The sequence below is a fragment of the Rhinolophus ferrumequinum genome, chromosome 13, assembly GCF_004115265.2.
Source record: "Rhinolophus ferrumequinum isolate MPI-CBG mRhiFer1 chromosome 13, mRhiFer1_v1.p, whole genome shotgun sequence".
In the NCBI taxonomy this organism is placed as follows: domain Eukaryota; kingdom Metazoa; phylum Chordata; class Mammalia; order Chiroptera; family Rhinolophidae; genus Rhinolophus; species Rhinolophus ferrumequinum.
In genome coordinates this window covers 50,235,471-50,262,491 of record NC_046296.1, presented here as the reverse complement: position 1 = coordinate 50,262,491, position 27,021 = coordinate 50,235,471, and the positions used below count along the sequence as shown (strand labels likewise).

The 27,021-nt window shown below is 50.9% G+C and overlaps 1 protein-coding gene across 1 annotated transcript in view; it reads left to right on the top strand.

The window, feature by feature from the left end:
• The window catches only part of EHD3 (EH domain containing 3), a 30,607-nt gene extending 4,270 nt beyond the window's left edge, over nt 1–26,337 (top strand). Inside the window, exons 2-6 of the mRNA XM_033124954.1 lie at nt 9,139–9,315; nt 12,683–12,780; nt 20,308–20,720; nt 21,387–21,551; nt 24,204–26,337. Of these exons, the coding sequence (XP_032980845.1) occupies nt 9,139–9,315; nt 12,683–12,780; nt 20,308–20,720; nt 21,387–21,551; nt 24,204–24,731 (1,381 nt within the window). The 3' untranslated portion in view covers nt 24,732–26,337. The remainder of the gene's footprint in view (nt 1–9,138; nt 9,316–12,682; nt 12,781–20,307; nt 20,721–21,386; nt 21,552–24,203) is intronic.
• The last annotated feature ends 684 nt before the right edge of the window (nt 26,338–27,021 follow it).

Sequence of the window (27,021 nt, the reverse complement as noted above, 5' to 3'; positions counted from 1 at the left end):
CTATGCAGTTGTTTTGTTTGTTTGTTTTACTTTTTAATTTCGGTATTTAGAGCCATGTTTCTGAGTTGCTTTCCCTTGGGATAAATTACTACAACACCCCTTCCCCAAAGCAAAGAAGGCTCAGCCTGGGGCATCTAGGTGCTCAGGTGTATATCTCAGCATGCCTTTGCCTGTCCACTCTCTTCCATCCCTGCTTCTTGCCTTGAGTGTGGTGAGTCTTCTCCATCCCCGGCTGAACCTATGAGGCGTCTTTCTCTCAGGGACGGACTTTGCTCTTCATTTCCCAGCCCTTGGCCTTTTGCCTCTGGAGTGCCCACCCACTTTCAATTATATGTACTTGCCGTAGGGTCTATTTCTTTTCTCAGGAAGAACATGCAGAAAAGGACATTCTTCTAATAACTAATTAATGTGTTATGATCTCTGCCTGAAATAACTTCCCTGGCTTAAGGCCCAGCAACCCAGAGTAACAAAATAAACAATAAATTGGCCTGGTGGCTGCTCTCTCCAACACAGGCTGCCTCTTCAGAGTACAGTAGCTCTGTGTCCCTCTGGCCCTGGCAGCCTTTCCTCCTGCCTCTGCTGTTTCTCTCCCTTTACTCTTCCTCTCGCTGGCATGCAGCCTCGAATCCCTCCTCCCTTGCACCACTTGGCCCCCAGGTCACAGAGGTGAATAGCTGGTTTCTCTGGGGACTGAGGAAGGCCCAGTGCCCTCATGGGCCATAAGGGAGGTCGGGCTGGACCACGGAGGAGCTGAAGTAGAGGACTGGAGGGTCGGGGGACTTGGGGCTGCCAGAGCCAAGCTACCTATGTCCGCACAGGGAGGTCTGGGCTGATCTCAAGGGTCACTGAAGTATGAGCACATAGTAGGGCTGCTGGGTGGAGGTGGCGTGGGGGATGCTACTCAACTGGCTCTTTCAACTTCCCCCACTTCTTCAGGGGGCTGTTTGAATCCTCCCCAAAGGTGACTCAGCACTTGCCTGTGTCTGCGCCATCTCTCCTTACTACCTTGGCATCCCCACCACCCGGGTCTCACCCCAGGCATTACAGCATCACCATCTCGGGAAAGGCGATTGTCTACAAAGCTAAAGTCGCCACCATTCCACATAGACCCACTGACCTCTGCAAGGTCTATCCTGCCAGCCACAGTCCCTGCAACACCTCTGTCCTGCCCACCCTTAGGTCAGTAGACATCCTTTTCCTGGCAGGGCTCTGATCTGTTGGTCCCTTAGTGAGGCTGGGTCCACCTGCCTCAGGTCCAGCTTCAGATCTGCATTGAAAGTCAGGTGTGTGGAGGTCATCAGGAGAAGCATTGACTGGGAGGAGAAGGGCCTCTGGAGAAAGGGTGCCATCTCATTATCATTGACAGTGGGACCAGGTCATGGAAAGAACACAGCCGGCTCAGCAGAATCCAGGCACCACCAGAAACTGGCCAAGAGACCTTGATAGCAAGATCTAAACCTTCTGAACCTCAATTTTCTTATCTCTAACATGTGAATAGTAACAACTACCTCATAGGGTTACTCTCAGGATTAGGAGGGGAAAGAACCAAAGTAGCTCCAGTTATGTGCCAGGCACTGTGCTTGGGACTTTATCATTCCCTCTCCTCTTTCTAAGAAGAGGCTTTGAGGCTGGCCTTCAGAAGGTGGGGGAAGCCCTTGTCTTGTGCCACGCACAGTTGGGATAAAGGGGGAGAGGAAGTGTGTGCTGGGAGGACTGGAGGAGGAGCATGAGCGAGACTCTGTGGGCAGTGCTAGGGAGTGGACTGGGCAGCTGGCCTGTCACAAGGTGGGCTCAGGCAAGGGGAGGCAAGTGGGAGGCTTGACAGTGTGTCTGTCCACTGGTATCCTTTGGGCTGGGATCACTTCATCCCATGGCAGAGATGGCTGCACCAGGAACAATGGTGGATGCTCCCGGGAGCACAGAGCTGACTCAGACCTCAATTGCGCCATAGGGGATCTCCTTACTCCCTTACTTTGTGTCTCCAGGTACCTTACTGTGTCCCTAAACCCCTGTGGACTCCATTTTAAAGCTGAAGTACCTAAGAGACCAAATATTCAGACATAAAGCATGATACCGATGATACAAGGCAGAAAGTGATATGGTTTTAGAGTTTACTAAAGATATGAAAATTAGACCACGTCAAAATTACAACTAATCTACAAAATAACCATCATTGAAAATCACCTAAAATCAGGCTGAACTGAAGCCTTTCAACTAAGGACGTGCAGAAGAAGCCACCTCCAGACTAGTAGGAAGTTCAGAGACGCAGAACAGACCGGTCCCACACCCGCATGTGACCTTTAAAGATTGGGAGGGCTATTTCGGCTGTGGGAGTCCCCCCTCACCCCCTAGAGAAGCAAGAGATCCCAGCCCCACCCCAGCCCAGTGTTCCAGTGCCAGGGAGAGAAGTCATCATAAATTTTGGTTGTAAAAATCAGCGGACATTATGACTAAGTAAGACTGAAGGCAGCTGCACTCACAGGTGCTCCTCTTAAAGGGAATGCACGTGGACTTACCACCAATGGAATCACTCACTCTGAGCTCCAGCGCTGGGGCAGCAGCAGGAAAGGTGGCAGGGACAAATGCTGGGGAATTGAGTTATCTGGCTTGGGACAGGGGATGAAGAGGCGGCTTTCTCCTGGACGGAGGAACTGGCAAAAGCCATGGTTTCGTTAGTGAGCCCTCCCCCTTCCCAGCATGCAAACACAGGCAGCCGCCATTTCTGAGTCTACGCCATTAGTTTGCACGCCAGGGCGATTTGAGACCTGGCCCCGCCCAACTTCCGGGCACACCCAGGCTGCTTTCAGTGGCTTTCTCATGGAGACCGCCTCCTTTGGCTCAAGCCGCAGACTTTTCTAGGGTCTCTCAAAGGTTCGCAGGACCCAGACAAGCAGCATCTGGCTTGAGCGTGTCCTGTACCTCTGGCTGAGCAGCGCTAAGCCGGCACTAGTGACAGGCGGCCTTTGTTCACGACTTGGCCTCTCAAGGTGCTTCCAATTACAGCATGGGCAGCAGACATCTACAGATTTCTTTATGGCACCCGCTGCTATAAAGGTGGGGCACAGACTGTGGCTGAAATAGACCCACAGTGGATTTTCTCCAAGGTGGTCCTGAGGCTGGTGCCCCCAGTGGATAGCTTCAAAATGAGCTGGAGCATCATCCAGCTGCCTCCAAGTACAACACACCCAAGGGGCGGATTGGGCAGGCACCAGAGTCCTGCAGATCCTGCTCCATAGGGTCAGCCCCTGCACAACAACTGTTCCACTGTAGTCAAGGCCAGTCTTCATAACCAGTGAACCCAAGGGTCAGTCCCTCACACTGATGTGCAATTATCAACCAAGGCTCAACAACAAGAAAAGGGCACACATAACCCACACAAGGGACACACCTGGAGCGTGTGGCTCAGGTGACCAGAAAGACTGCGCCACTGAATCCCACAGTACACCTACTACATAAGGCCACTCTACTAAGACCCAAAGACATAGCGGCCCTACCTAATACATAGAAACAAACAGAGGGAGAAAGACAAAATGTGGAGACAAAGAAACATGTCCCAAATAAAGGAAGAGAACAAAGCCCCAGAAAAAGAACTAAGTGAGATGGAGATAAGCAATCTATCGGATACAGAGTTCCAAACACTGGTGATAAGAGTGCTCAGTGATCTCAGGGAGAACTTGAGCAGAGAGATGAAAACCATAATAAAGAACCAGTCAGAAATTAAGGATACAATAATGAAGAATATATGACAGGGAGTCAACAGTAGATTAGATGAAGCAGAGGATCCAAACAGCGATGTGCAAGATAAAGTAGCAGAAAACACCCAACCAGAACAGCAAAAAGAAAAAAGAATCCAAAAAATTGAGGAGAGTTTAAGGGGCCTCTGGGACAATAACAAGCGTACCAACATTCACACAATAGGGGTACCAGAAGGAGAAGAGAGAGAGCAAGGAATTGAAAACCTATTTGAAGAAATAATGACAGAAAACTTCCCTAACCTGGTGAAGAAAATAGACATGCAAGCCCAGGAAGCACAGAGAGTCCCAAACACAATAAACCCAAAGAGGCCAACACCAAGACACATCATAAATAAAATGCCAAAGGTTAAATACAAACAGAGAATCTTAAAAGCAGCAAGAGAAAAGCAGTTCATTACCTACAAGGGAGCCCCCATAAGACTGTCAGCTGATTTCCCAACAGAAACTTTGCAGACAAGAAGGGAGTGGCAGAAAATATTCCAAGTGATGAAAAGCAATGGCATACAACCAAGATTGCTGTACCCAGCAAAGCTATCATTTAGAATAGAAGGACAAATAAGGAGCTTCCCAGAGAAGAAAAAGCTGAAGGAGTTCATCACCACCAAACTAATATTACAAGAAATCTTAGAGGGACCTCTTTAAGATATAAGGGGGATAAAAGATGGGTGAAAGGGGAAGAGATTAAGAAGTACAAGTTGGTTGGTATACAGTAGTCATGGGGATGTAGGGTATAGCATAAGGAATATAGTCAAGAATATTGTAATAACTAGGTATGGTGCCAAATAGGCACTAGATCTATCAGTGTGATAGACGGGAATGAGGTTTGGGGCAGGTGAAAAAGGTGAAGTATAGTCATGGGATGTGGAGTATAGCAAAGGGAAGATAGTCAATGGTATTGTAACAGCTACATAAGATGTGAGAGGGGTAGTAGCTTGGGGGGTGGGTTATCACTTTATGAGGAGTTTAAATGTCTAACTCTCACATGGCTTTGTACACCTGAAACTAATAGAAAGATTTTTTTAAAGATATGAAAATTAAGAGCTATTCAGATTTAAGTCAGGTTGGAGTGAGGTGGGAATTAATTAGTTAAGGCTTCACGGAGGAGGCATTGGGACTGGATTTGTACAATAGGTGGAAATGCACTTAGTACTTACAGACAACAATGAGGTGTTTGTTTTCTCTAATTCTTGTCTCTGTCAATATGAGCAAATGTCTGGTGCAGCCTTTGCTTTCCCCAAACTTATGGATATCATCACAAAACCTTTACTCTGTCCCTCTGAGCTAGTTAGAAACCAAATGTTATCCCCATTTTATACAGCTAAGACAGTGGGCTATTGGTATATTTGCCCAAGGTCACATCTGTGATGGAACAGACACTCATCGAGGTGTATTCCCCCACTGAGCTGAGGCAGAGGGCCCAGCCCACGACAGCACTATTTGTACAGCCTGGTCCCTCTGCTCCCCTGCCCCGGGTGCTGTCCCAATGGCAGCCGGAGGACTGGCCCCACCATTGCATAGATGGGTACCCTGGAGGCAGACTGGGGTAAGATTCTTGGCTCCATGACTTACCCTGGGTGCTTAGGTCAGCAGTAAAGCAGACCACATGCTTCGATTGCCAGACAAGCAGGACACACACACACACACACACACACACACACACACACACAAAACAAAACGAAAAGGAAATGTCATAAAATACTTTACTGACGAAAAATATGCAGAAAAGTAGACCTCATGGGAAAAATCAAAATTGTGTTGGACTTCCTTACACCTATTTTATGGTTTGAATATTTATTTATTTGCATTGGATGGCGGGGTCAGGGGCAGGGGGTACACCAAAATCTTTTCAGCTCTTAGTGCCACTAAATATTTTCATTTGGCTCTGAACTTAGGCAACCTATATCTCAATTTACTCCACTGCAAATCTGAATGCTGCCATCTCACATGCTTGTAGGACACTCAGTGGAATAATCGAGGTAAAGTTCCCAGAACAGTACCTGCCACACAGCAGCTGTGTCCCTCCTTATCCTTGTGGGTCCCCATCTCAGCCATTCCCACCCAGGCTCGAATTAACTTTTCTTTGTTTCTGCTGCTGTGGGAATGGTTTTGCCTAGCAACAGAGGAGATCTGTATCACTTCCCATTGAGAAGCAGTGATGAGATCCCCAATAGGTTGTCCTTTCTGGACACAGTAGTAGCTTTGTTAAGGGGGCACTTGGTGCTGCAAGCCATACCCAAATGTCCCTGGGAATTTACCCAGATCCGGTTCTTTGCTTGGTTTGACTGTCCCTAAACATGCTGGTGGCTTCTCCAGACCCATGTGTGGTCAGCAAGTTTGGGGTCATGTGGGTTTAACCTAGAGGGTAAGACAGCAGGCCCTGCCTCCAGACCTTGCTCGAGCCAACTCAGGCTGCGGCTCTAGAATATCCCAGGAAGTGGCCCTGTTGTGCTGGGAAGCGTCATCCATTGTTCCTCTGCTGGTACAGTGCATCTCTGAGGGATGGAATCCGAGAAGGTTGGGTCAGAAAGATACCTCATCATTGCCATTTGGCCCTTTTCAGGCTGGGTGTGATATCCACCACCCCACTTCTGTCTCAGAATTCTCACTTGCCACGCACCTTGCAGGGACCTGGTTAGGGCTTCTCACCCAGGTGCTCACTGGGGCAGGTGCTTGCAGCACACAGGCAGAATGGATGGGGTTTCCCAGGCATAGTGTTGATTCTCATGAAACTCCTTCCCAGGGGAATCTGGCCCTACTATTTTTAAGTCCCAAGAATGTCCTTTTAGAGCTAGTGGGCCTGGGGCCAGCTCTGGTCACCCAATAGCAACAGTTTTGCATGCCATACACCACTTATTGAGGCCTAGATGTGAACCCCAAAGACAGATGTGTATGGAGATGAGTACATCACTGGGTTTGTGGGCCCCAAAGCCTAACCTTTTCCCCAAGGGCTGGGCTCTGGCCAGCCTCCTGCCAAACCATACTCCTTTGTGGCCTTCTCCCATTCCTCATTCTCGTCCTATGTGGGGCTCAACCTTTTCATATTTCCTGGTCTAGGGGAATGTAAGGCAGGAAAGGAGTTAGTAAGTGTAGTGGTTAGGAGCATAAATTATCAAATGCAAGTGCCAGGTTATCCTAGTTCAGCTACTTACTGATTGCATAACCTGGGATAAATTGTTTAACCTCTGTCTCCTCTATAAAATGGGATGCTAATCTAGGTGCCAGGTACTGGTTTAAGTGATTAAGATCTGGAACTAATTTAACCCTCAGAATACTGGATGACGTGGGTTTTATATTAGGCCCCTTTGATGATAAGGAGCATAGTACTCCCCTCAGGGTAGATGTGAAGATGAAATGAGAATATCCATGGAAAGTCTAGAACAGTGCCTGGCATATCACAAGTGCTTGATAAACCAGAACTATTATCTCCCATGTTGTAGAGGAAGGTACCGAGGTTCGCAGATACCCCGTACTTTCTGAAGGGCATATCCTTCATGATAGAGAAGCCAGATTTGCTGGCCCCAGGCCGCTGAGATTCCCTGCCTCTCCCATGAGGCCCTGAAGGAAAAGGCACATTGAGAAAGCAGGAAGTGCTAAGTGTGCAGCTGTAGTGATGTATCCTCATCCATAGCCCAAGTGCCAGACTTCAAAATGGTCCTCTGATGGAGGAAATCCTGCCTTCACACCCAGATTGTTGGGCTGGGATCCTGGAGGGAGATGAAGGGCTTCCCAAGACAACCGAAAGCCCTCCGGTATGCGGGGCTGGCCTCCTGAGCAACAGTTCTCAGTGGCAGCGGTTCCTCTGCCGGCTCCCTGGGGAGGAGCCCATAGCAACCCGACTACAACTGCCCTGATGCATGGAGTCAACTGACAGCTCAGAACACATTTAAAGGCACAAGTAGGCTGCCCATGAACCAGGAGGAACCCCAGCAAGTCTCTGTGGCCACAACTCTGTGGGCAGAGCAGGACCACTGTTCCAGGCCCACCTTGGGAAGGCATACAGGTGGGCAGAGAGCTTGCACCCCGAGACATGGCATCTGGTCCCGGAAGATCTGCCATGATATTCTGTGGGGCCTTGTTCAGCTCTCTTTGGCAGTGATTTCCTCAGGGTAGAAGAGAGTTGAAGAGCAAAAGATTTGGTGTTAGACTGATACGGACCTGGGTTCCAGCTCCACGATTAGCTGTTTAACTTGGAGGAAAACATATAAGCCTCTGAACCTCAGTTTCCTCAATACCTACCTACAGGGTTGCTGTGAGGCCTGGAGATAATGTTCCCAAAGTGATAAGTGTAATGTCCAGCATGTGGAAATGCTATTGAGTGTCAGTGATATCAGTAAAAGGAGAAGGTTCTCAACCCTGGCTGCATGTTAGGTCAACGGGAGAGCACCTAAAAAGGACCAGTGATCAGGACCCCACCCCTGAGCGAATGGGTCAGAACCTCTGGGAGTGGGGCCCAGGAAGCTTAGCTAGAGCTCCACAATAGCTTGGATGTGCAGCCAGGACTGAGGACCACTGGTCCAGGTCCCCTGGCTCCCATCCCAACTAACAGTCTCTAACTTAACCTCTCTTGTCCTGAGAGCTCCTTGACTTTTCCCTCTGAGCATGAATATGGGCCCTCAAGTTTTAAGAGGTTCTCAGTAAACAGTGAGAGCTCACCCCAAGGGCCTGTGTTTCTTGGTCACCACATCTCTTAGCTATTTGTCCATCATGACCTTGGAAGACAGCCCCGGGTCTTTCCTCTGGCCAGTCCCAACCCAAAGCCATTCTGGGTTCTTCCCCTGAATCCAGCCTAATGCTGTTTGTGCTCAAAGCTATTCTGAGCTCCTTCTAAAGGACTCCGTTGTCCTTACAACTGGTCTCTTCATTCTCTGGCTCATCATATGCCTTTGCTCTTGACTTCTAAAAGGGGCTATGCAGAAGGACAGTGGCCTTGGACACTCAATGCCCAGGCCAAGAGCAAAGAAAGGGACCTGCCACCTAGAGAGTGGGACCAAAACTCTAGGAGTTGGAGATCCACTTTTCAGTGTACCCATCACCCTGGTTGTATTTTACCTCATGTATGAGCTATTTTTATATTAAAGGACTGGCTAACCAGATAAATAAATAATGCCCTATGGAAAGCAAGCAGAGGCCATGGGTGATCTCATACTAACGGTGCTTTTGTGCAGGTCCTTCAGCAGGTTACCTTTAGTTGTGAAGTCTGCAGGGCTCTGTGTAGGAACCAATTTCAAGCTACGCTTTAGTTCTGAGCCCAAACCTTGCTTCTTTTTCATCCCTATTGATTCAGGGAGGGAAAAAGATAAGAATCAAGAAAAACAGATTTGATCCACACATTGTTGACCTACCAGCAGAATCCCTGTGTTATGACTGCGCTTCCTTCTGCCAGGTACCTGCTGGAACAGGATTTCCCAGGCATGAGGATTGGGCCCGAGCCAACCACCGACTCCTTCATTGCGGTGATGCAGGGCGACGTGGAGGGGATCATCCCTGGGAACGCCCTGGTGGTCGATCCTAGGAAACCCTTCCGGAAACTCAACGCCTTTGGCAATGCCTTCTTGAACAGGTGAGTAAGGAAGGAACACACATCCTGACTGTTTTCTTTCTTCTTCTTGGAGTATGAGAAGGGAAAGGATGGGTCAGGGTCTTGAGAGGCTCGGTGCCTTTCCATACCTAGAGTCTGTCTTGATTGTCCCATTCTTGCTGGGAATGTAACTGAGTCACTCATCATTGATTAGGGATGTGGGTGCTGAATCGCTAGGCTGACTCCTCCTGAATACGCAGCAGGAAAGGGTATGTAGCAAGTTGAATCATATCCCCCATAACTGCACCTCCTGCCAATGAAAGCGGAGAGAGCTGCTCTGTATAGTTCCCAGTTTTTGCCTGCGTTATGGCAGGAATTTGCATTCAACTGGAAGGAGGCAGAAGAAGGTTCTTCTCTATTCCTGGACATTGTTTTCACTTGGTGGAAAGAATCCTAGGCTTAAGATGGAAGCCCGGAGTTTGAGCACTGACTCTCCTACTAAACTCACTGTGTGGCCTCAGACAGGTCACCTCCCCTCCCGTGGGACAAGTCAAAGCTTGCAGACACCAGGGTCATTGTGTTGATTTGAGTGAAGGAAGCCCTCGGGAATGCCTGGCAAGCTGATCTGGGCCTTTCTGCTCCACTAAAATGCAGGCCAATCCCCTTATCGCACTTTGTATATAAATTCACGCTACAATTTTGCGTGCGTATTGCACTTAAAAATTTCAAAACTACTTTCCCTAATTAGAGTAAAGGTAAATACTATGGGCTTTGGCTTCAACAGACCTGGGTTGAAAGCCTGTCAGTTAGCCCCAGGGATCTTAGACAAATTACCTAACTTCTCTGTGTCCTACTTCTGCCATCTGTGAAATAGGATAATAATAGTATCCGCCTCCAAGGCAAGAGGACTGATGTGGCCTTATGGAAAAGTTGGCATTTGCCATGGGTGTTCAGTGTTCAATGATGGGTGAAGTGACACTGAAAGGGTGAAAAAAAAAAAAGGAAATTCCAGGTAGAGTAAACATATATACACAAGCAGGAACCCTATGACTAGAACTTTGTAAAGTTTGTGCTTTTCTCCAGGAGTAACAGCTGAGGTCACGCATGTTTACACTGACTGTTGGCTGGGGATCTGTCAGTCACGGCCATCGCAAGGGCAACAGGGAACGGGAGGCAGACCTCCTTCTGTGAGCTGCTAGCTTCTCTGCAGCCATGCACAGGAGGCTGCACCCCAGATGTCTGGTTCTCATCTCAGTGCCACCCAGTGGTCTTATGTCACATCCCTCATCGGTTCCCCTGCCCCCTCTATGGGAATTCTAAGCCCTCTCCAATCACCTCAGCCCCCTGGTCTTTCCACAGATGACCTTGCTTCCCTTTCTAGAGAAAATGGAAGACAATGTCCACGGATTCCATCTAGTTGATTTTTCTAATCAGTCCATAAACAGCCTGCTCAGGCTGGCTTCAGCAAAACATAGAAGGTACTTTAGGAAACTGGGGTGTGCCATAGAATGTAAAGACCAGAACGTGTCTGGGCTTCCGGCAAACGGAAACCATGGCTTCAATAGGACGTGGACCGTGCCACTGACTTTTCTACCCCCTTTATCTAGCACAGTGCCAGGCACATAGCAGGTGCTCCATAAATATTTGTTGAATTGAACTAAATATATTGACAACCATCATATCTGATTATGTCACTTGTCTTGCTTAAAGCCTTCCAACGGGTTTCTACTGCTCTCAGTATAAAATTCAGAATTTTTAATGTGACTTTACAGTCTTCGTGATCTGGGCCCCACCTCCCTGTCCAACCTCAATTCCGGCCACTCCAGCCTTCCCATTCTTGCTTCAATAATGTGTACACCCCAGGGATGGTGGTTCTCTCTCTCTCTCTCTCTCTCTCTCTCTCTCTCTCTCTCATTGCTATGCTGCCTTGGCACATCCTTATATTAGTTACCTAGGCCTGCCATAAGGAATTACCACTGGGTGACTTCAAACAGCAGACACATTTTGTCTCATAGTTCTAGAGGCCAGAGTTTGAAATCAAGGTGTTGGCAGGGCCATGTACCTTGGAAGACTCTAGAGGAGGATCCTTTCTTGCTTCTCCCTGCTTCTGGTTGCCCCAGGCATTCCTTGGCTGGTGGCAGCAAACTTCCAGCCTCTGCTTCTATCTTCACAAGGCTATCTTCCCTCTGTGTGTGTCTGTCTTCACAGGGCATTCTCCTGTCTTATAAAGTGTTGAATTATAAAATTCTATACCGGAAATGTATCTAATGTTATTAACCAGCATTACCCCAATACATTTAATTGGGGGAAAAAAAAGATACCAGTCATGTTGGATTAGGGGCCTACCCTACTCTAGTACGATCTCAACTAATCACATCTATAACAACCCTATTTCCAAATAAGGTTACATTCTGAGCTACAGAGGGTTAGGACTTCAACAGATCTGTTTGGGGGACACGATTCAACCCATAACAGCGTTCTTTCACAGTGTGGAATGCTATCTTCTCTCCACCACCCATCCAGCCACACACACACACACACGCGCGCGCACACACACTGGCTTCCTACTCACACCCCTGTCTGCCTGGTAAATGCTGGTCATCTTTTGAAGACTTAGTTCAAGTTCTGCCTCCTCCGGGAAACCGTCCCCAACCCCCTTTTCCAAGTGTCTCTGGCCTTGTCACCTAACCTGCATCTCTGCAGCCTTCTCACTGGGTGGCAGAGGCACCTCTTCCTGCCTGTTCCTTGAGACTCTGGGACCTCATAATACACCTGGGAGAGTAGGACACTTTTTAGCTTCTACCAAAAATGACATATAAGAGAGAATACTTGAAGTAAGGAGGATCTAAGTTAGGCTTACCAATTTGATTCCTGAGACTTCAGGATGTAGCCCTAGAAATATTTCCTCGAATAAAGTTTGACGGCTATCCTAATAGCACAGTTTGGTATTTGGGTAGCCCTTTGAAGCCCCCCCCCCCCCAAAACACCCCCCATTCATCAAAGCCAGCTCCAGTGCCTCCTCCTCCGGGAAGCTGTTGCTAGAAGCCATCTCTCCGCCTTGGGTCTCCTGAGCCCTTCACCTGACCTCCCTCGGGGTGCTGGTTCCAGCACACCTCATATTATGTTTGCCATGTGCTCCTCTCCCCACCAGACGGTGCACCTGGAGGTGTCCCTGACGGCAGCACTTCAAAACGTAGGCCCATGGCTGCCTCAGGGTCACCCATGGAGCTCCTCTAAGTACAGATCCTGGGCCCCCTGCTAACCTGTGGTCTGGGCCTCTGCACTGCAAGGCGGCCAGGCTTCTGAACCTCTGCCCAGGGCAGGGAGGGTGGGCTTGGCGCTGAAATGAGGGGTCATGAGAGGCAACAAGGGGACAGCAGCTCACCGTGGCGTCCTCTCGTCTGCGCAGGTTCGTGTGCGCCCAGCTGCCCAACCCCGTGCTGGAGAGCATCAGTATCATCGACACCCCGGGCATCCTCTCTGGCGAGAAGCAAAGGATCAGCCGAGGTAAGCCAGGTACCTGGTCCACTTGGCTCTGGCTCCGTGCTGCGTTCTTTCTGGTACCAGGAGAGAGGCCGCCGGGCCTTGTTGTCCCTTAGCCAGCCGGCCCCGCCTCATATGCTATGCGGGCTAGTCCTGGACAAGGGCCAGCAGACAACTTTGGGTCCACTGCAGCTCCAGAGACTGCTGGCCTCTGTCTTCTCATCTGTAAAATGGAAATATCAAAATTTGCTTTACTTCCTTCATTGGGGTTATTCATTCTCCAAACGACAACTATCACAGGCCAGACCCCGGTTGCTTCTGCAGTTCCTGCAGCCCCTGCCCCAGGAGTGTGCAGTTCTGCAAGGGAGGCAAGTACTTGCAGAGAACTTCAGCTCGACAGGGGAGATGCAAGCGTGTTCTGGGGCGCGGGACTGGGGAGCTGGTATGTGAAAGCACTTTGAAAACTCTTCACTCTGGACGGATCCAGGGTAATTGCTCATTAAGGGGGAGTCACCAGCGGGGTGTTTAGGAATCAGAACACTGGAGCTAGACTGCCAGGGTTCAAAGCCTGCCTCTGCTACTTCTTGGCAGCTTAAGCTTGGGCAGGTTTCTTTGCTGTAGTTGGTTCATCTGTAAAATAGGGAGAAATAATTCTATCTACCTTATAGGTTGTTTGAGGATTAAAGAAATAATACAAATAAAAAGCCTTCTGCCCGGCACACAACAGTGCCCAGTAAACATAAGGTGTTATTGCTTGTCACCATCATTATCATTGGTTTTTTTCTAAAATGCTAGATCAATGCTGTAAAAAGCTAAGAACAACGGCTCTTGGCTCCCCACATCCAGCCACTACTGCCACAGCGTGCTGTGTGCCCCAGGCACCCCCTTCCCTTTCTGTGCCCTGTGTTGTATCTCTGGCAAGGAAGGCAGATGAAGCCACACACACTCAATGCTGGACTGGGAGCTGGGCTGGAGCCCAATTAGCACTCGGAAGTCAGCATCCAGGAAGGGGAGGTTTGGCAAGAGTTCCCTGGGCAGCAGCTGGAAGTCTTGCCACTCCTGAACCGACTGCCTGCTTCCTTCCCGCCTTGCCTCAGCCCCTGTGCTCTGCGGTCCTGCTGGGGCAGGCGCAACGTTTGTCCTGCATTGTCTGTCTGTCCTGCAATGTCTGTACCACCACAGCAGGTGGGGAGGGGGCCCAGAAACCCCCTGCACCAGGGCCATGGCCTGCAAGTGCCAGCATTTACTCAGCCCCAGGCCCCTCAAAGAGAGCCCAGGGCCGCACAGGTGACAGGCCAGTGCTGAGGCTGTGTACCAATGAATGCTGCAGGTGCCCAGCTGGGTGCAGGCCACTACTGCTAGAACCGAGCTGCTGTCCAGCGCTCCTGCGAGCTGCCTCCACTTCCTCTCTGAAGAGAGCAGCTCAACAGCACCAGGCTCAGCAGTCTGGGGGTCCACCATGGCTGTATTAATAGGTGCAGCCAGCCCTGGCTGAGGGTAGAGCAGGAAAACAGCAGGAGAGGCCCCCCGAGTTAACAGCCTGCTCAAGGGCCTCAGGACCCGCAGTCTGTCCTTAAGAGAAGACAAAGCCTGTTCTTCAGGGACCTCGTTCTGGAGCAGGTGGGAGGGAGGGATGGGAAACCCTGATCTTCCCCACATTTCACTGAGCAGGTGAAAGCAGCAAGTCAGGAGGGGGCTTGGGAACTATGTTAACAGTCCACATAATCAGCAGCCTGACATCTACGTGAGTGGGATGTGATAGAAGTGCCCTGTAAAGGAGGCCTGGGAGCCTGCGCTGTGTTGTGGAGAGCAGCACAGTCGTGTAGGGGTTGGGGGCCTGACCTGAAGCCATAGAACCCACAGCCTTGGAAAGAGAGGGCATGTCCCCACCCATCTGGTCCCTATGCCCTTTGTCAGCATCCTGACACCTTGTTCAGGGCCCTGTGAAGGGGCAGCTTGGGTTGCTCTCTGTCTCGTTTCTATTAGTTTCCCTCAACACTCTTTCCCTCCCAACCAGTTCCCACCCTCACTCCCCCCGCCCCTCAAGTGCCAGCATCTGGCCTCATCCTGAGTTTAGACCTAAAGGGGATTTACTGTTCTACACGGGCAGCTGAGTCTCCTAAGAAAGGCTCAGGACAGCCAAACTTCTCAATCTGAACTCCCTAGCAGGTAGGCGGCACACGCACCTGCAAGGCCAGTGCAGCCAGCCTGCCAGGTGGGTCCAGAGAGAACTCCAGCCTCAGGGTTTCCAAGAATGCTGGACTGGGAGTTCAGAGCATGGGCTTTTAGAACGTGTGTGGGTCTCAACAGGTCACATTTTCTCCTTGAGCCTTTGTGTCCCCAAGGGTAACAAGGGGTAATGATACCCACCATATGACCTTGTGAGGTCCATGGATGGTGATGGAAACAGACATCAGCTCGGGGTGTGGATTTCAGTGAGCTCCCTTCTTTCCCCTTTACCTGCCAGCCAGGGTCGTCTATTACACAACCTCAGGGTAATCTATGTGAATGGCCTTCCTTGCAGTTCTGCAGTGCACAGCCTGTGCAGCTGTATGTGGCAGTCCTGCTTCAGGGGCTCCTGCCTTCCTATTCCATTCTCTTCCTATTCCTCTATCTTCTCACCTGCCTTCATCTTTGGCCCTGAGCAGCTGCCCTGTGCAAATTGGGTGCTTGGTTGTCTAGCCTGCCCTTCCTATCTTTTCCCATCGAACAAGACTAAGCCCCACCTCTAGGAGAAGTGATGGCCCATGAGCGGCTACCCAGGCCAGTTTGTTCTTTGCCCTTCTGAGTCTAGACTATAAATGCATCTTCTGGCAAAAGCAGGCTGTGATAAAAACAAGAATCGGGAGGTAGGCTGCCGGCACTGCATCACCAGCCTGGGGCAGTGCTAACCTCAGCTCTCCAAGGAGACTGGGGGAATTGGAAAGGGGGATCAGACAGTCTCGGATATCAGGGGGAACTCAAATGAGGAAAGTTTCCAGTATTCAGCCCTTCCTCCTCCTTCCTCACTATCAGCCATAGATTCTGGGGGCTCCAGCTTATACCTATACACATAAATACCCCCCCACACACACCTCCCTCCACATACCCTCCCACACACAAATGTGTGCACAGAACCAAATGCGCTTTATATGGCTTCTTGCCTGGGGCCCTCAGAACTCCAGGTTTGATTGCAGTACAGATTTGGTGCTTCTTCCCTTCCTTCTGCCAGCCTACGGCAGGACAGAACCCTCAACCCGGCTGAGGGGCGTACAGAGCCTGAAATCCAGCCAACATTCCTCTCTGGTCAAGCCTCATGCCTGGCACAGGGCTGTCTCACCAGAAAAAAAGGGCACCATTATCGAATCTGTACAGAGCCCCCTCTGGGCCACTGGGCCCAGTATGTCACACTCTGGAAAGTGAGATGTTCCCAAGGGCTCCCCAGGCCGCAGGCCTCAGGCCAGCACTGGGCAAAAAGTGTGGTCCTTGTTCAGGGTCTGGTCCCTCTGCCGGAGCCTGGGGGTGGGAGAGGGGAAACGGCGGACGTATGGAAACCTGAGCCTGGGAGGTCGCAGGCCAGGACTTGTCTCTGGATGAAGATGCATTGGGGCGGGCAGCAGAAGGGCCAGGAGGCAGTACAAGGGCAGTTCCTGGAAGTGACAGGATATGCCCAGCCCAGGGCTCGTTACTGGAAAGGAGCAAGGAAGCAGCTGAAGTGGGAGGGCTCCGGAAGCCTGAGTGTCCTCATATGTCGGAACCACATTTCCCGGCTATTTCTCAGCTAGAAATCCCCACAGGCCCCACCTTAGAAAGGCAACCCCTTGGGCGTAGAGCTCACATCCCTCCCAGTGGACCCCTTCCTGTACAGGTGAGCTTAGCAAGGCCACAGCAGGTAAAAACCTTGCCTAGGTCCCAAAACTGGAGCGGGAACTCTGGCCTTCTGATTCCCAGTCCAGTGACTTTTCAACACATTTTCATCACCTGCCCAGGAAAAGGGCAGGGAGTAGGAATGAGGGCAGACTCATCTCTGCGTCTCCTCTTGGGGGACCTTGGGTTCTAGTCCCAAATTTGCCACCACTTGGCTATGTGGGCTTGGACAAGCCCCTTAACCTCTCTGTTCCATCTCCCTTCCCTGTAAGATTGTGTGCCTTATTTACCTCTTGGCACATGCAGAGTCATGAGGATCAAATGAGACTGTGTGGCTGAAAATACACAGAAATGTTCTGCCTTGTCCCTTATACCTGACTTTAGGTCTTGAAGGAAGCCAGTGGGTGATTAACGAGGTCCCTTGCTTATTGTGTTTGTCTCATTGATTTCCTCCTGCCTGGCATTACTTAGAAATGCTTTCTTTGCAGTCCTCTTGAGCCTGGGGGGCAGTGGGCAGAGCCTCAGGTCCCTGCAGGCTGCCCAGTCTCTGGGCCTGGCGCCTGCAGACTAGATCTCTTTGAGCCAGCAGACTTGCTACAAGCAATTCCAGGAAGGCCAGCTTCACCATCAGTCTCCTGGGGCTCGAATCTCCCCCATCCACTGTCCTTGAGCTGTTGCAGGTATTCAGGAGCTCCTGTTATGTGTCTGAGAGCCATTCCTGGGACAAGCAAGGGAAAGGGGGCCTGTTACTGGTTGTCCTGTTCACCCCAGACATGAGGGCAGACCCTCCCTCTGCTATCGGATCCTGTTGCTATGATTCTACCACCGACTCTTTATCAGTCAGTCAGCCATTATTATCCCCATTTTACAGCTGAGAAAATTGAGGTTCACAATTGCCCAAGCCACACAGAAAATAAATGGGAGAGCTAGTCCCATGTTCTTTTCCTTAGTGGGTCTAGCCGTGCCTTTCAGATGCTCCCATTCCTAGATATGCATGAGCTGAGTTCAGGAAACAATGAAATACTAGTCCCGGAGGCTGCTAGGCTCTGAATAGCCAGGAGCAGGAGGCTGAGCTTCAGAGGAGACCCATGGAGTCCTTGCTTCTCAGGGCCCTTACAGCCACACCTGGGAGAAAGCACCTGTCTTTACTAACTCTGTCATTTGATAGCAGCCTGTTGGAGCATGCAGAATTTGCAAAAATAGGAACATGAATAGGGGCCCTCTGTGCTTCTAATATCCTAGCAAGGGTTCCCAGAAGCCATCTGCTGTCCTCAGGCAGGAGCAGAGTTCACAGAGGCACCCGAGGCATTTAAGACAGTGGCCCCAGACTTCTTTCTTCCTCTGCAAGAGCTTCCTTGTGTCTAATCTCCATCCGTCCTGCTGTACTCTCCACCCTCACACCTCTAGTCTTAGAAGCAGGGAATTGTCTTCTGCCTTGATTAAGGAAACTCAAAGATCTTCCAGTCCAACCCCCTGGCTTGACAGGCCAAGAGACCAAGGACCAGAGAGGGGAGAGTGCTTGCCCAAGGACACACAGCAAGTTAATGGCTGAGCAGGTGGGCTTTCCCAGGTCAGTCCTCCTCAGGTAATCTCTTCAGAGCACACCCATCTCATGGAAACTGGCTCTCGGAAGGAGCTCTTTATAAAAGGGATGGAGCAATAGGAACAGCCAAGCTCACATTCAGTTTCACCTGCATCCTCTTCTTTGGATCCTCACAGCAACCCTGTGGCAGGGTCTGGTGGGTTCCAATTCAGAGACCAGGAAACAGGCCCAGATATGACTTGTGTACTGTCTCCCGGGTGTAAAAAGCAGAACAGGACTCACATTTCAGTTTTGTTCTACAAATACTGATCGAGCATTACTGTATGCCAGACCTTGTGCTGGTACAGGGGAAGTAGAGAAGACGGAGCGCAGCCCCGCCCTGCCCAGCTCCCCGTGCACTGGGGGGAAGACCCATCCTGACAATATCTGGTAGAACAGAGGGGGCACACATTTCTCCTAGTCCACAAGAACACTAAGGAACACCTGGCCCAGCCGTGGGGACAGGAACAGGCAAGGGTTCATCCTGTTCTGGCTGCACTGACCTGGTGCTGTCACTCTCCCCTGCACCCAGAGTTGGGGGCTAGTCAGGTCGCTGGGATTTGCCCCTACTCCCCTCCAAACCTTCACAGCCTAGGCATCCTCTTGCATGGCTGCTACCATCAGGGATTGCAGAGAGGTTGGGGGTGGGAACTCTTCTCTACAGCTTCTCTGGCCCTTTTGCTTTCCCCAGCCCTTGGATGGGTGGCTAGAGGGCTGGACTTGGAATTAGAAGGCCCGAGTTCTGGTTCTGGTTCTGACTGTACTGCGGCATGGCCCTGGGCACGTCTCTCACCCTCCAGGAGCCTCCATTTCCTTGTCGGTAAAATGCCCAGTGCTGACTGCTCTGGCTGCCCAGCCGGTTATGAGTGGCTGACGTGGTGAGCGCTGAGGGCTGACATTTGCTCCACATTTGATGGAGAGAGCCATAGTATGCTCTTCCCAGCAGCCCTCCCCACGGCCTGCACGCCTCAGTTAAAACCCTTGTCAGGCCAGATTTCGTAATAGGTCTTGGCAGCATGCCAGACCAGGACCCCACTGCCTTCCCCAGCTACTAGCAGGGCCAGCTGCTGGTCAGGCACCACTGCAGTGAAGCTGTGACCTGTTTTCTGGGCTGTGGGTTGGGGCAGGGCGATCCGGTTGTCCCGATTTTTGTGAGCCCTCTGGTCCCCATCCTGACCACAGCTCTGAGGGACTGCCTTTGGGAGGTGAGAGCAGCCTGGCTGTGCTGAAGGAAAGATTACAAATAGCCAGGAGCCATACCGGGGGAAGGAAGGGGAACAGGAGAGCAGGTGCAGGCTGCAGGCCCACCCGGAATGGGAATGCACTGGGCCTCCTGGGCTCTGTGGGAGCTACCGGCTGGGCTTTCCTGCTGAGGAGGAGTGGGGAGGAGAGGGCAAGGACACAGGCAGGTGGCCGGGTGCATGACGGCTGCCCTTTTGGTACATCCAGTCCTGGGCCCCCCCCTTGCCAACTGTTTGACTCTTACCTCATCTCTGAACCTCAGTTTTCTCTTCTGAAAGGTGGGAATGATACTCCTCATCCTGCCTACCTCAGAGGGTGTTGAGGGTGAAATGAGGTCATGACATGCATATCTGACAGCCGGAGCAAGCATTGAACTTGAGGTTAGGTGTCATGCCCCACCAGCTGCCTCCTACAAGCAGGGTGGTCTTGGCTGAGTCACTCTGTAACCATCTCTAGGTAGCACTGACAATGCACCTACCTTGTTACTGGGCAGAGCCTGACCCCCAAAGCACTTTTCTGGGCCCTGACCCTTAACGGAAAGGGCCCATTTCCTTGAATGAAAAGACTAAATGGGAATAATGATGTTAATAATAATTAGCATTTATTGAGCAGCTACTAAGCGCTATGCTCCGTGTGTATTTAGTCCTCATAATTCTATTAGTGAGGTACTATTAGTATGCCCATTTATAGATGAAAAAGCACTGACTCAGAGACACAGAGTAACTTTCTCAAGGCCAAATAGTGAAAATGTGGAGGAGTCAGGATTCGAACCCAGCTCTGACTCCCAAGACTGTGTTATTTCTACTGCACCTGGTGGCTCTTCCCAACCCCTTACCCTGTGCCCCGAAGGCCCTTCCCCCTGACTGTCCCTCTGCCGGCAGGGTACGACTTCGCGGCGGTCCTGGAGTGGTTTGCCGAGCGGGTGGACCGCATCATCCTGCTCTTTGACGCCCACAAGTTAGACATCTCTGATGAGTTCTCAGAAGTCATCAAGGCCCTCAAGAACCACGAGGACAAGATGCGGGTGGTGCTAAACAAGGCCGACCAGATCGAGACGCAGCAGCTGATGCGGGTGTACGGGGCCCTCATGTGGTCCCTGGGGAAGATCGTGAACACCCCAGAGGTGATCCGGGTCTACATCGGCTCATTCTGGTCCCACCCCCTTCTCATCCCTGACAACCGGAAGCTCTTTGAGGCTGAGGAGCAGGACCTGTTCAGAGACATCCAGAGTCTGCCCCGAAACGCTGCCCTGCGCAAGCTCAATGACCTCATCAAGAGAGCCAGGCTGGCCAAGGTGAGGCTGCCCCCGGGGAGATGGGCAGTTTGGGTGGCACCAAGGGTTTGGGGTGGTGGGGTCAGCTGCGAAAGCTAAGGGCAGCTGCCTGCAACTCTGTGCCTGCCCACATGAGACCGTCCTGTAGCCACTGCCTCAGGAACATCGGCCGTGCCAACTCTGGCAGCCACAGGGCAGGGCAGCGTGCTGGTGATGATCACAGGCCCTGGTGTCAGACGACTACATTAGACGCTGACGCTGCTGTTTACTAACCGTGCGATCCCAACCCCAGCGAGGCCCTCGGTCTCTCTGTGCCTGTTTCCACGTGTGTAAAATGAAAGGGTTGGCGGATAGAACAGAGAATGGAAAAGCCCTCATCACAGTGTGTGTGTCCTCAGAAGGGCTTCGTGAGTGTTACTGTCTTCCTCATCCACATCGTCTCCAGCGTGACCGTACCTACTACCTCCTTGACCTTCCCCTCCCCACTGTCTCACCTTTCCCATGAGACATAGAAAAACAGCTCAGCGCTGCAAGCAGTGTGAGCAAAAAGGTGGAGATAAGAATTGTTTCAGAAGTAGGAGCAGGAGGAGGAAGGGTTTATGGAGAGAGATGGGTGACAGCCACCTGGAGGGAAGAGATGAATCGAGGGTCTTGATCTGAAGCTTTCTCTCTGCTCCCATGTCTCAGGTCCACGCCTACATTATCAGCTCTCTGAAGAAAGAGATGCCCTCCGTGTTCGGGAAAGACAACAAGAAGAAGGAGCTGGTGAACAACCTGGCCGAGATTTATGGCCGGATCGAGCGGGAGCACCAGATCTCACCTGGGGACTTTCCCAACATAAAGAGGATGCAGGTAACCAGAGTCTGGGGCTCCAGGACAAGCGACAGTGTCACACAAGCTGGCTGAGCAGCCTGAGTATGGAGGAGGCCACCTTTGGGTCCCTTGGATGGAAAGTCAACCCAGAATCAGAAGGCAGGGAGATGACCCTACATCTGTCCTCCCTGCTGAACTGTCATTGGCCCAGAAGGTGTCATATCTGGGCCTGGGAAGAAACATAGAGCCACAGTGCTCCTAAAGGAGCAGGGGTGTCACATGATGTTTGGGGTCTGATACCTCCAGTTTATGATCTTCTCCAGTCACAGCCACCGCAGGCTTAGAATCCCCACCATGTCACATGAAACAAAGGTTCTCCAGGCCCTCAAGTGCTTACGTTGACCTCTGAGCTCCCACTTGGGAGCTGTTTGGAACACAAGGCAGAGACGTCCACACAGAAGCTTGCCATCTTTGGGACACACTGTGGGCTCCTCTTTTGGGTCAGGAACCATCACACATGATTTATCTTGTTATTCCCCAAATCCTCTGAGGGAAGCATTTTCATCCTCTCTTTATAGATGAGCAAATAGAGGTTTATAAAGGTAGTTAACCTCTGCAGTTAATTTGCCTGCAGATTTCTGAATGTAGTGGTCACATAAGGCTGCCAGTAGAAAAGCCAGGAGTGGTCCCCAAAGTCCAAGCTAGAAACCATCACATCATACTAACTGGATCCTCTCTGAGCCTATCTCTTCATCTGTAAACTGAGGCTCCAGAAGCATCCACCTTACATGGATTTTGAGCATCAGTAAGATAATACTTACAAGGCACTTAGCACAGAGCCTGGTACAGACCATGCCCTTAAACTTCAGTAGAAGTAAGATGTCACCACTGGGGGAATTTGAGTGATGAGCATGAGGGACCTACCTCTCCGTACAATTTTTGCCACTTCTCATGATTCTATAGTTAATCCAAAATAAAAAGTTTTTAAAAATTAGGAAATTAGAGAAAAAGTAGCAGATGTGGTAGTAATATTGTTTTTGCTCTTGGTGCTGATTTTGATCTTTAGCTTGGGAACCAGTTTCTCAGTTGAAGACTAGGGTTTTAGAACATTACTATAGTCCCAAATAGGCATGTTTAGTTTCCTATCTGGTAAAATAGAAAGAAAAAAATAGATGTTTAGAGCATGCAATTTGTTCCTATATCCATTCATTCCTATAACCACCTCCCATAGCCCGTCACTAATTTCAGAATTACTTTAACGTAGTTTGGGTTTCTCAACAGCTGTGGCTTGGAACATTGTTAGTTTCTCTTCTGTTAAGAATTTAATGATCTGTAAGCAAACATTTGGGAAGATGACATTTGAAAGGAACAATATGACCCCTTTTTTAATGTGAGGAATCCTTTCTCAACATAAATGATCGCACCTTCTCATTCGTTTGCCCGTCCTGCGTTGGGTTCTGTTGTTCGGTATGCTGATCAATAACATAAAGGGCCATCCTGTGAAGGGGGCCGGATGTGTGGGGGGTGGGAGCACTCACCGTGCTCCCTGGAAGATACTGGGATGCCTATTTGGGAACCCACTGAACACACCAAGAAGTGAACAAGCTGGGAGAGATGTAAGGGATCTTGGGAGGTTATGCCCTGAGGGCAGGAGAAAGGGCTTGTCTGCTCCTCCTGCCCTCCCCACCCCACTGAGCCCCCACCGTCTCCCTGGTTCAGCCCTGCTGGGGAGAGGTGAGAAACGCCCAAGCTGACAGTTGCTATTGAAATGTAGCTGTGGGTGTTTTTGGAATTTTTCTGCAGTGAACTCAATGTGCTTGCCCCTGACACTGTCCCTTGTACACTGGTCTCTGCCCAGAGTCCTGAGCTTGCTGTGGCCAGAGCCACGGCAGGAGTGGAAAGCTCTCACCTTGTCACTATAGACACCAAGGAGAAGTGGGGAGTTCTAGACTCAAGACCTTTCCAAATCACACAAACGTGCAATGTGGAGCGTATTTCTTTTACCATGTGGCAGGGGTGTCACAGGAAGGCCAGGAGGGGAGCTTTTACAAAATCTGCATGCCTGCCCAGGTCTACCGCGTCAGAAATTTTGAGAGCGGAGCAGATATTTGAAAAACTCTCTCCAGGCAATTCTGTGAACATCCTGATTAAGAACCACTGGTTGGGGAGGACCTTTGGCTTCTATTATGATTTGTTTTCATTACCTATGCCTCAATTTTTCCTTCCCTAAAATAGATAGAATATGATTTTCCTTCCCTCAGAAGGGCACTGGGGGGAGCAAATGAGATAATATAGTGAAAGCACTTTATGTTTTTTTAAGTTCAACCCTCATTAAAGTAGAGAGACCCACATGCCCCAGTCTCAGAGGGGCACAGCATTCAATAGCCAAAAGTAACTGAAAGAGAGATTTAATTATTTGCTTTCTAGAACAACACTAAAGGTCATCGAAATAAATGGCTCAGACCAATATTTGTTAAATTTTCCTTTCTTCCCAGCCCCTGCAACAGTTCTACTCTCTCCTAAAAAAATTCCACCAAGAGCACAAGTGCCTTTTTCCTCCTCCTCTCTGAGATCTATTAGCCACAGGGCTGTGAACGTTCCCACATGAGTCAAAGGCGGCCTCCCCATCTGGGGGAAGGATCTCCCTCTCCTGTCTTCTGTCCTCACCTTCTTTTCTGTCCCTCTTCCCAGGACCAGTTGCAGGCCCAGGACTTTAGCAAATTCCAGCCCCTGAAAAGCAAGCTGCTGGAGGTGGTCGACGACATGCTGGCCCACGACATTGCCCAGCTCATGGTGCTGGTACGCCAGGAGGAGACACAGAGGCCTGTCCAGATGGTGAAGGGCGGAGCGTTCGAGGGCACCCTGCACGGCCCCTTCGGCCACGGCTACGGGGAGGGGGCCGAGGAGGGCATTGACGACGCCGAATGGGTGGTGGCGCGGGACAAGCCCATGTACGATGAGATCTTCTATACGCTGTCACCGGTGGACGGCAAGGTCACGGGGGCCAACGCCAAAAAGGAGATGGTGCGCTCCAAGCTGCCGAACAGCGTCCTGGGCAAGATCTGGAAGTTGGCTGACATCGACAAGGACGGCATGCTGGATGATGAGGAGTTTGCACTGGCCAACCACCTCATCAAGGTCAAGCTGGAGGGGCACGAGCTGCCCAATGAGCTGCCCGCCCACCTCCTGCCCCCATCCAAAAGGAAAGTCGCCCAGTGATGGGCACAGGGGGAGGCTCCAGTGTTACCGGAGATGGGAGAGGAGATCACACACACACACTCGCATGCACAGATCCTGTAAACTGCACTGAAGATGAGAGAGGTCAGTCACCCCAGGTTGCCAGGCTGATCTTTGTTTGGATACAACTTCTCAGCATTGGTAGCAGCACAGGAGAATGCCCAGGGCCCCAAGTTTCAAGCCTTGGTCTCTCTCCCTCTCTCCCTCCCATCTTCCACTGCGCAGAGAGCTGCCTTCTCCCCTGGAGGCAGTTAGGTCCCCGGCCCACAGATGGCTCACCCTCCTCCAGATTCCCCGATTTGGAGCAGATGGGAAAGCTTTTCACTTAATAGGCAAGTCACGTGGTTTTCTGAGCTTTCTGCCCCTCTCTGGCTTCCTGATATGAAATCTGCTCCAAGCTCAGGAGAGATGCAGGAAGGGGGCTGCAGCGGAGAGGAGAGGGGAGGAGGGGAGTATCCTCGGGGATCCAGGTCCCAGACTGGAGCTGTTCTTTCCCAGGTTTAGGCTCTGTCTGCCTCGGTAACCCTGGCTTTGAACCCTGCCCGCATTTCATTTCAAAGAACCCCGGTGAGGGAGGGAGAGGAGGAAATATCAGCAGGAAAGAAAGCAAAGAAACTGTCCTGTCATTCTCTCCCCAAAGCCAGTCGAGGTGGTTTTATTGCACAGATTTTGTGAGATTCGTGTTTTTCTCCACCTGGCCTCTGGTGTGTGGATGCTCAGACTCGACTCACATTTATCCAGCCCCTCGTGTGTGCCAGGAGCTGTCTTAGACACTTTTATAGAGACGTTGCCCCATGTGGTTCTCAGCACCCCACAAGGGACTATGCATTAGTCCCCTCCCCCATTTTGCAGATGAGGAGCCTGAGACCCAGAGTTTTAAGTGACCTCAAAGTCCCAGAGGTCACACGTGATGGAGAGAGGATTCAGAGCCAGGGCCTCATTCTCCCCGCCGCTGTGATGATGTGTGCAGGATCCAGCATTGCTGGCTGAGGACAAATCAGGGAGAGCAAGCTGAGCATGCAGGCCCCTCCCAGCCTCCCAGAGCAGGCTGACAAGGGAGAAGTCTGGCCACCTGCCACATCACAGAAGCAAACCGTGCCTTCTGGCTATGCACCCCATGTTCCTAAAATCACAGAAGCCCAACAGCACCAGCGAGAGAGTGGGCCTGCCTGCTGGATGCTGTCCAAGTCTGTACCTACTCCGCTTCCCACCCAGAGCCTGAATCATCCCAGCTCCAATGCAGCCACCGACTCCATCAAGTGGGGCCTCGTGTTGATTCTCAGGGGTCTGAGGTGGTGGTCCCTGCAGGACCCCCAGCAACTCTGTGGTGTCCTTGGAAAATCCCCACCGTGTTAGTGCCCTGCCCTCTCTGTGGTTTCTCCTTTGGCTTGCTTTATGGCCACTGAACCAACCACTTTGTGTGTTATGCTCCTCCTATGATGGAAAACAAAAACAAGTATAACTTATTTTATATCTGTGTTCAGACTATATAGAGGATATTCTATGTACCTACGATGTGCTCATTACTGTAGTGCGTTTGTCATTAGTATTCATGTTAATACAGCATTTATCCTTTGGTACCCACTTGGCCACAGAGCATCATTCCATGGAAGGCCGAGGGAGAGGGGCTGGGTTCTTTCCTGGAGCTCCTGGTGGCACCGCTGGGAGAGGATTTGGCTGCCCATAATGACCTCCTCAGGTAACATCCCCTGAACCCGTCAAAGCACAGTGATTACCCAGGCCGCCCTGATGGAACCACCGGCCCTTGCCCCTCTGGAGTGGAGATGGTCTGCAAGCCTCTGGGCCTCCTTTTACATCCATACATGTCTCTTTCTCGCAAAATGAAGAGCAAAAGAAGGCCAAGGCAAAGAGGTGTAGCCTCCTCTAACTTGAGTGCCAAGCCCAGCTCAGAGACCATTTCTCAATTCTGTGAGCTCTATGCCTTTGAGTTGAAGGAGAAATGGGAAGGAGCAGAGGGAACTGAAGTTTCTTTCTGTCTGTTTGAGAAGAAAGGAAGTGTCTGTTATTTCCATCATCCCACTGCCACTTGGACCTAGGCACCACCTTTCAACCCACCTCCCCCTGTCTTTCTTTCCTCACTTCTTCAAGACTCCACCCCAGACAGATCTATGGGACGGGGGATTCCATGTTGGCACTTTCCCCATCTCCCGAGAAAGAGGAAGTGCTGCTTGAGGCTCCTCCCAATGGTTGAGGGGACAGTTGAAGGACACTTTCTCTGGGACTGTCCCTCTGTCCCCTGCTGCCTCAGCCT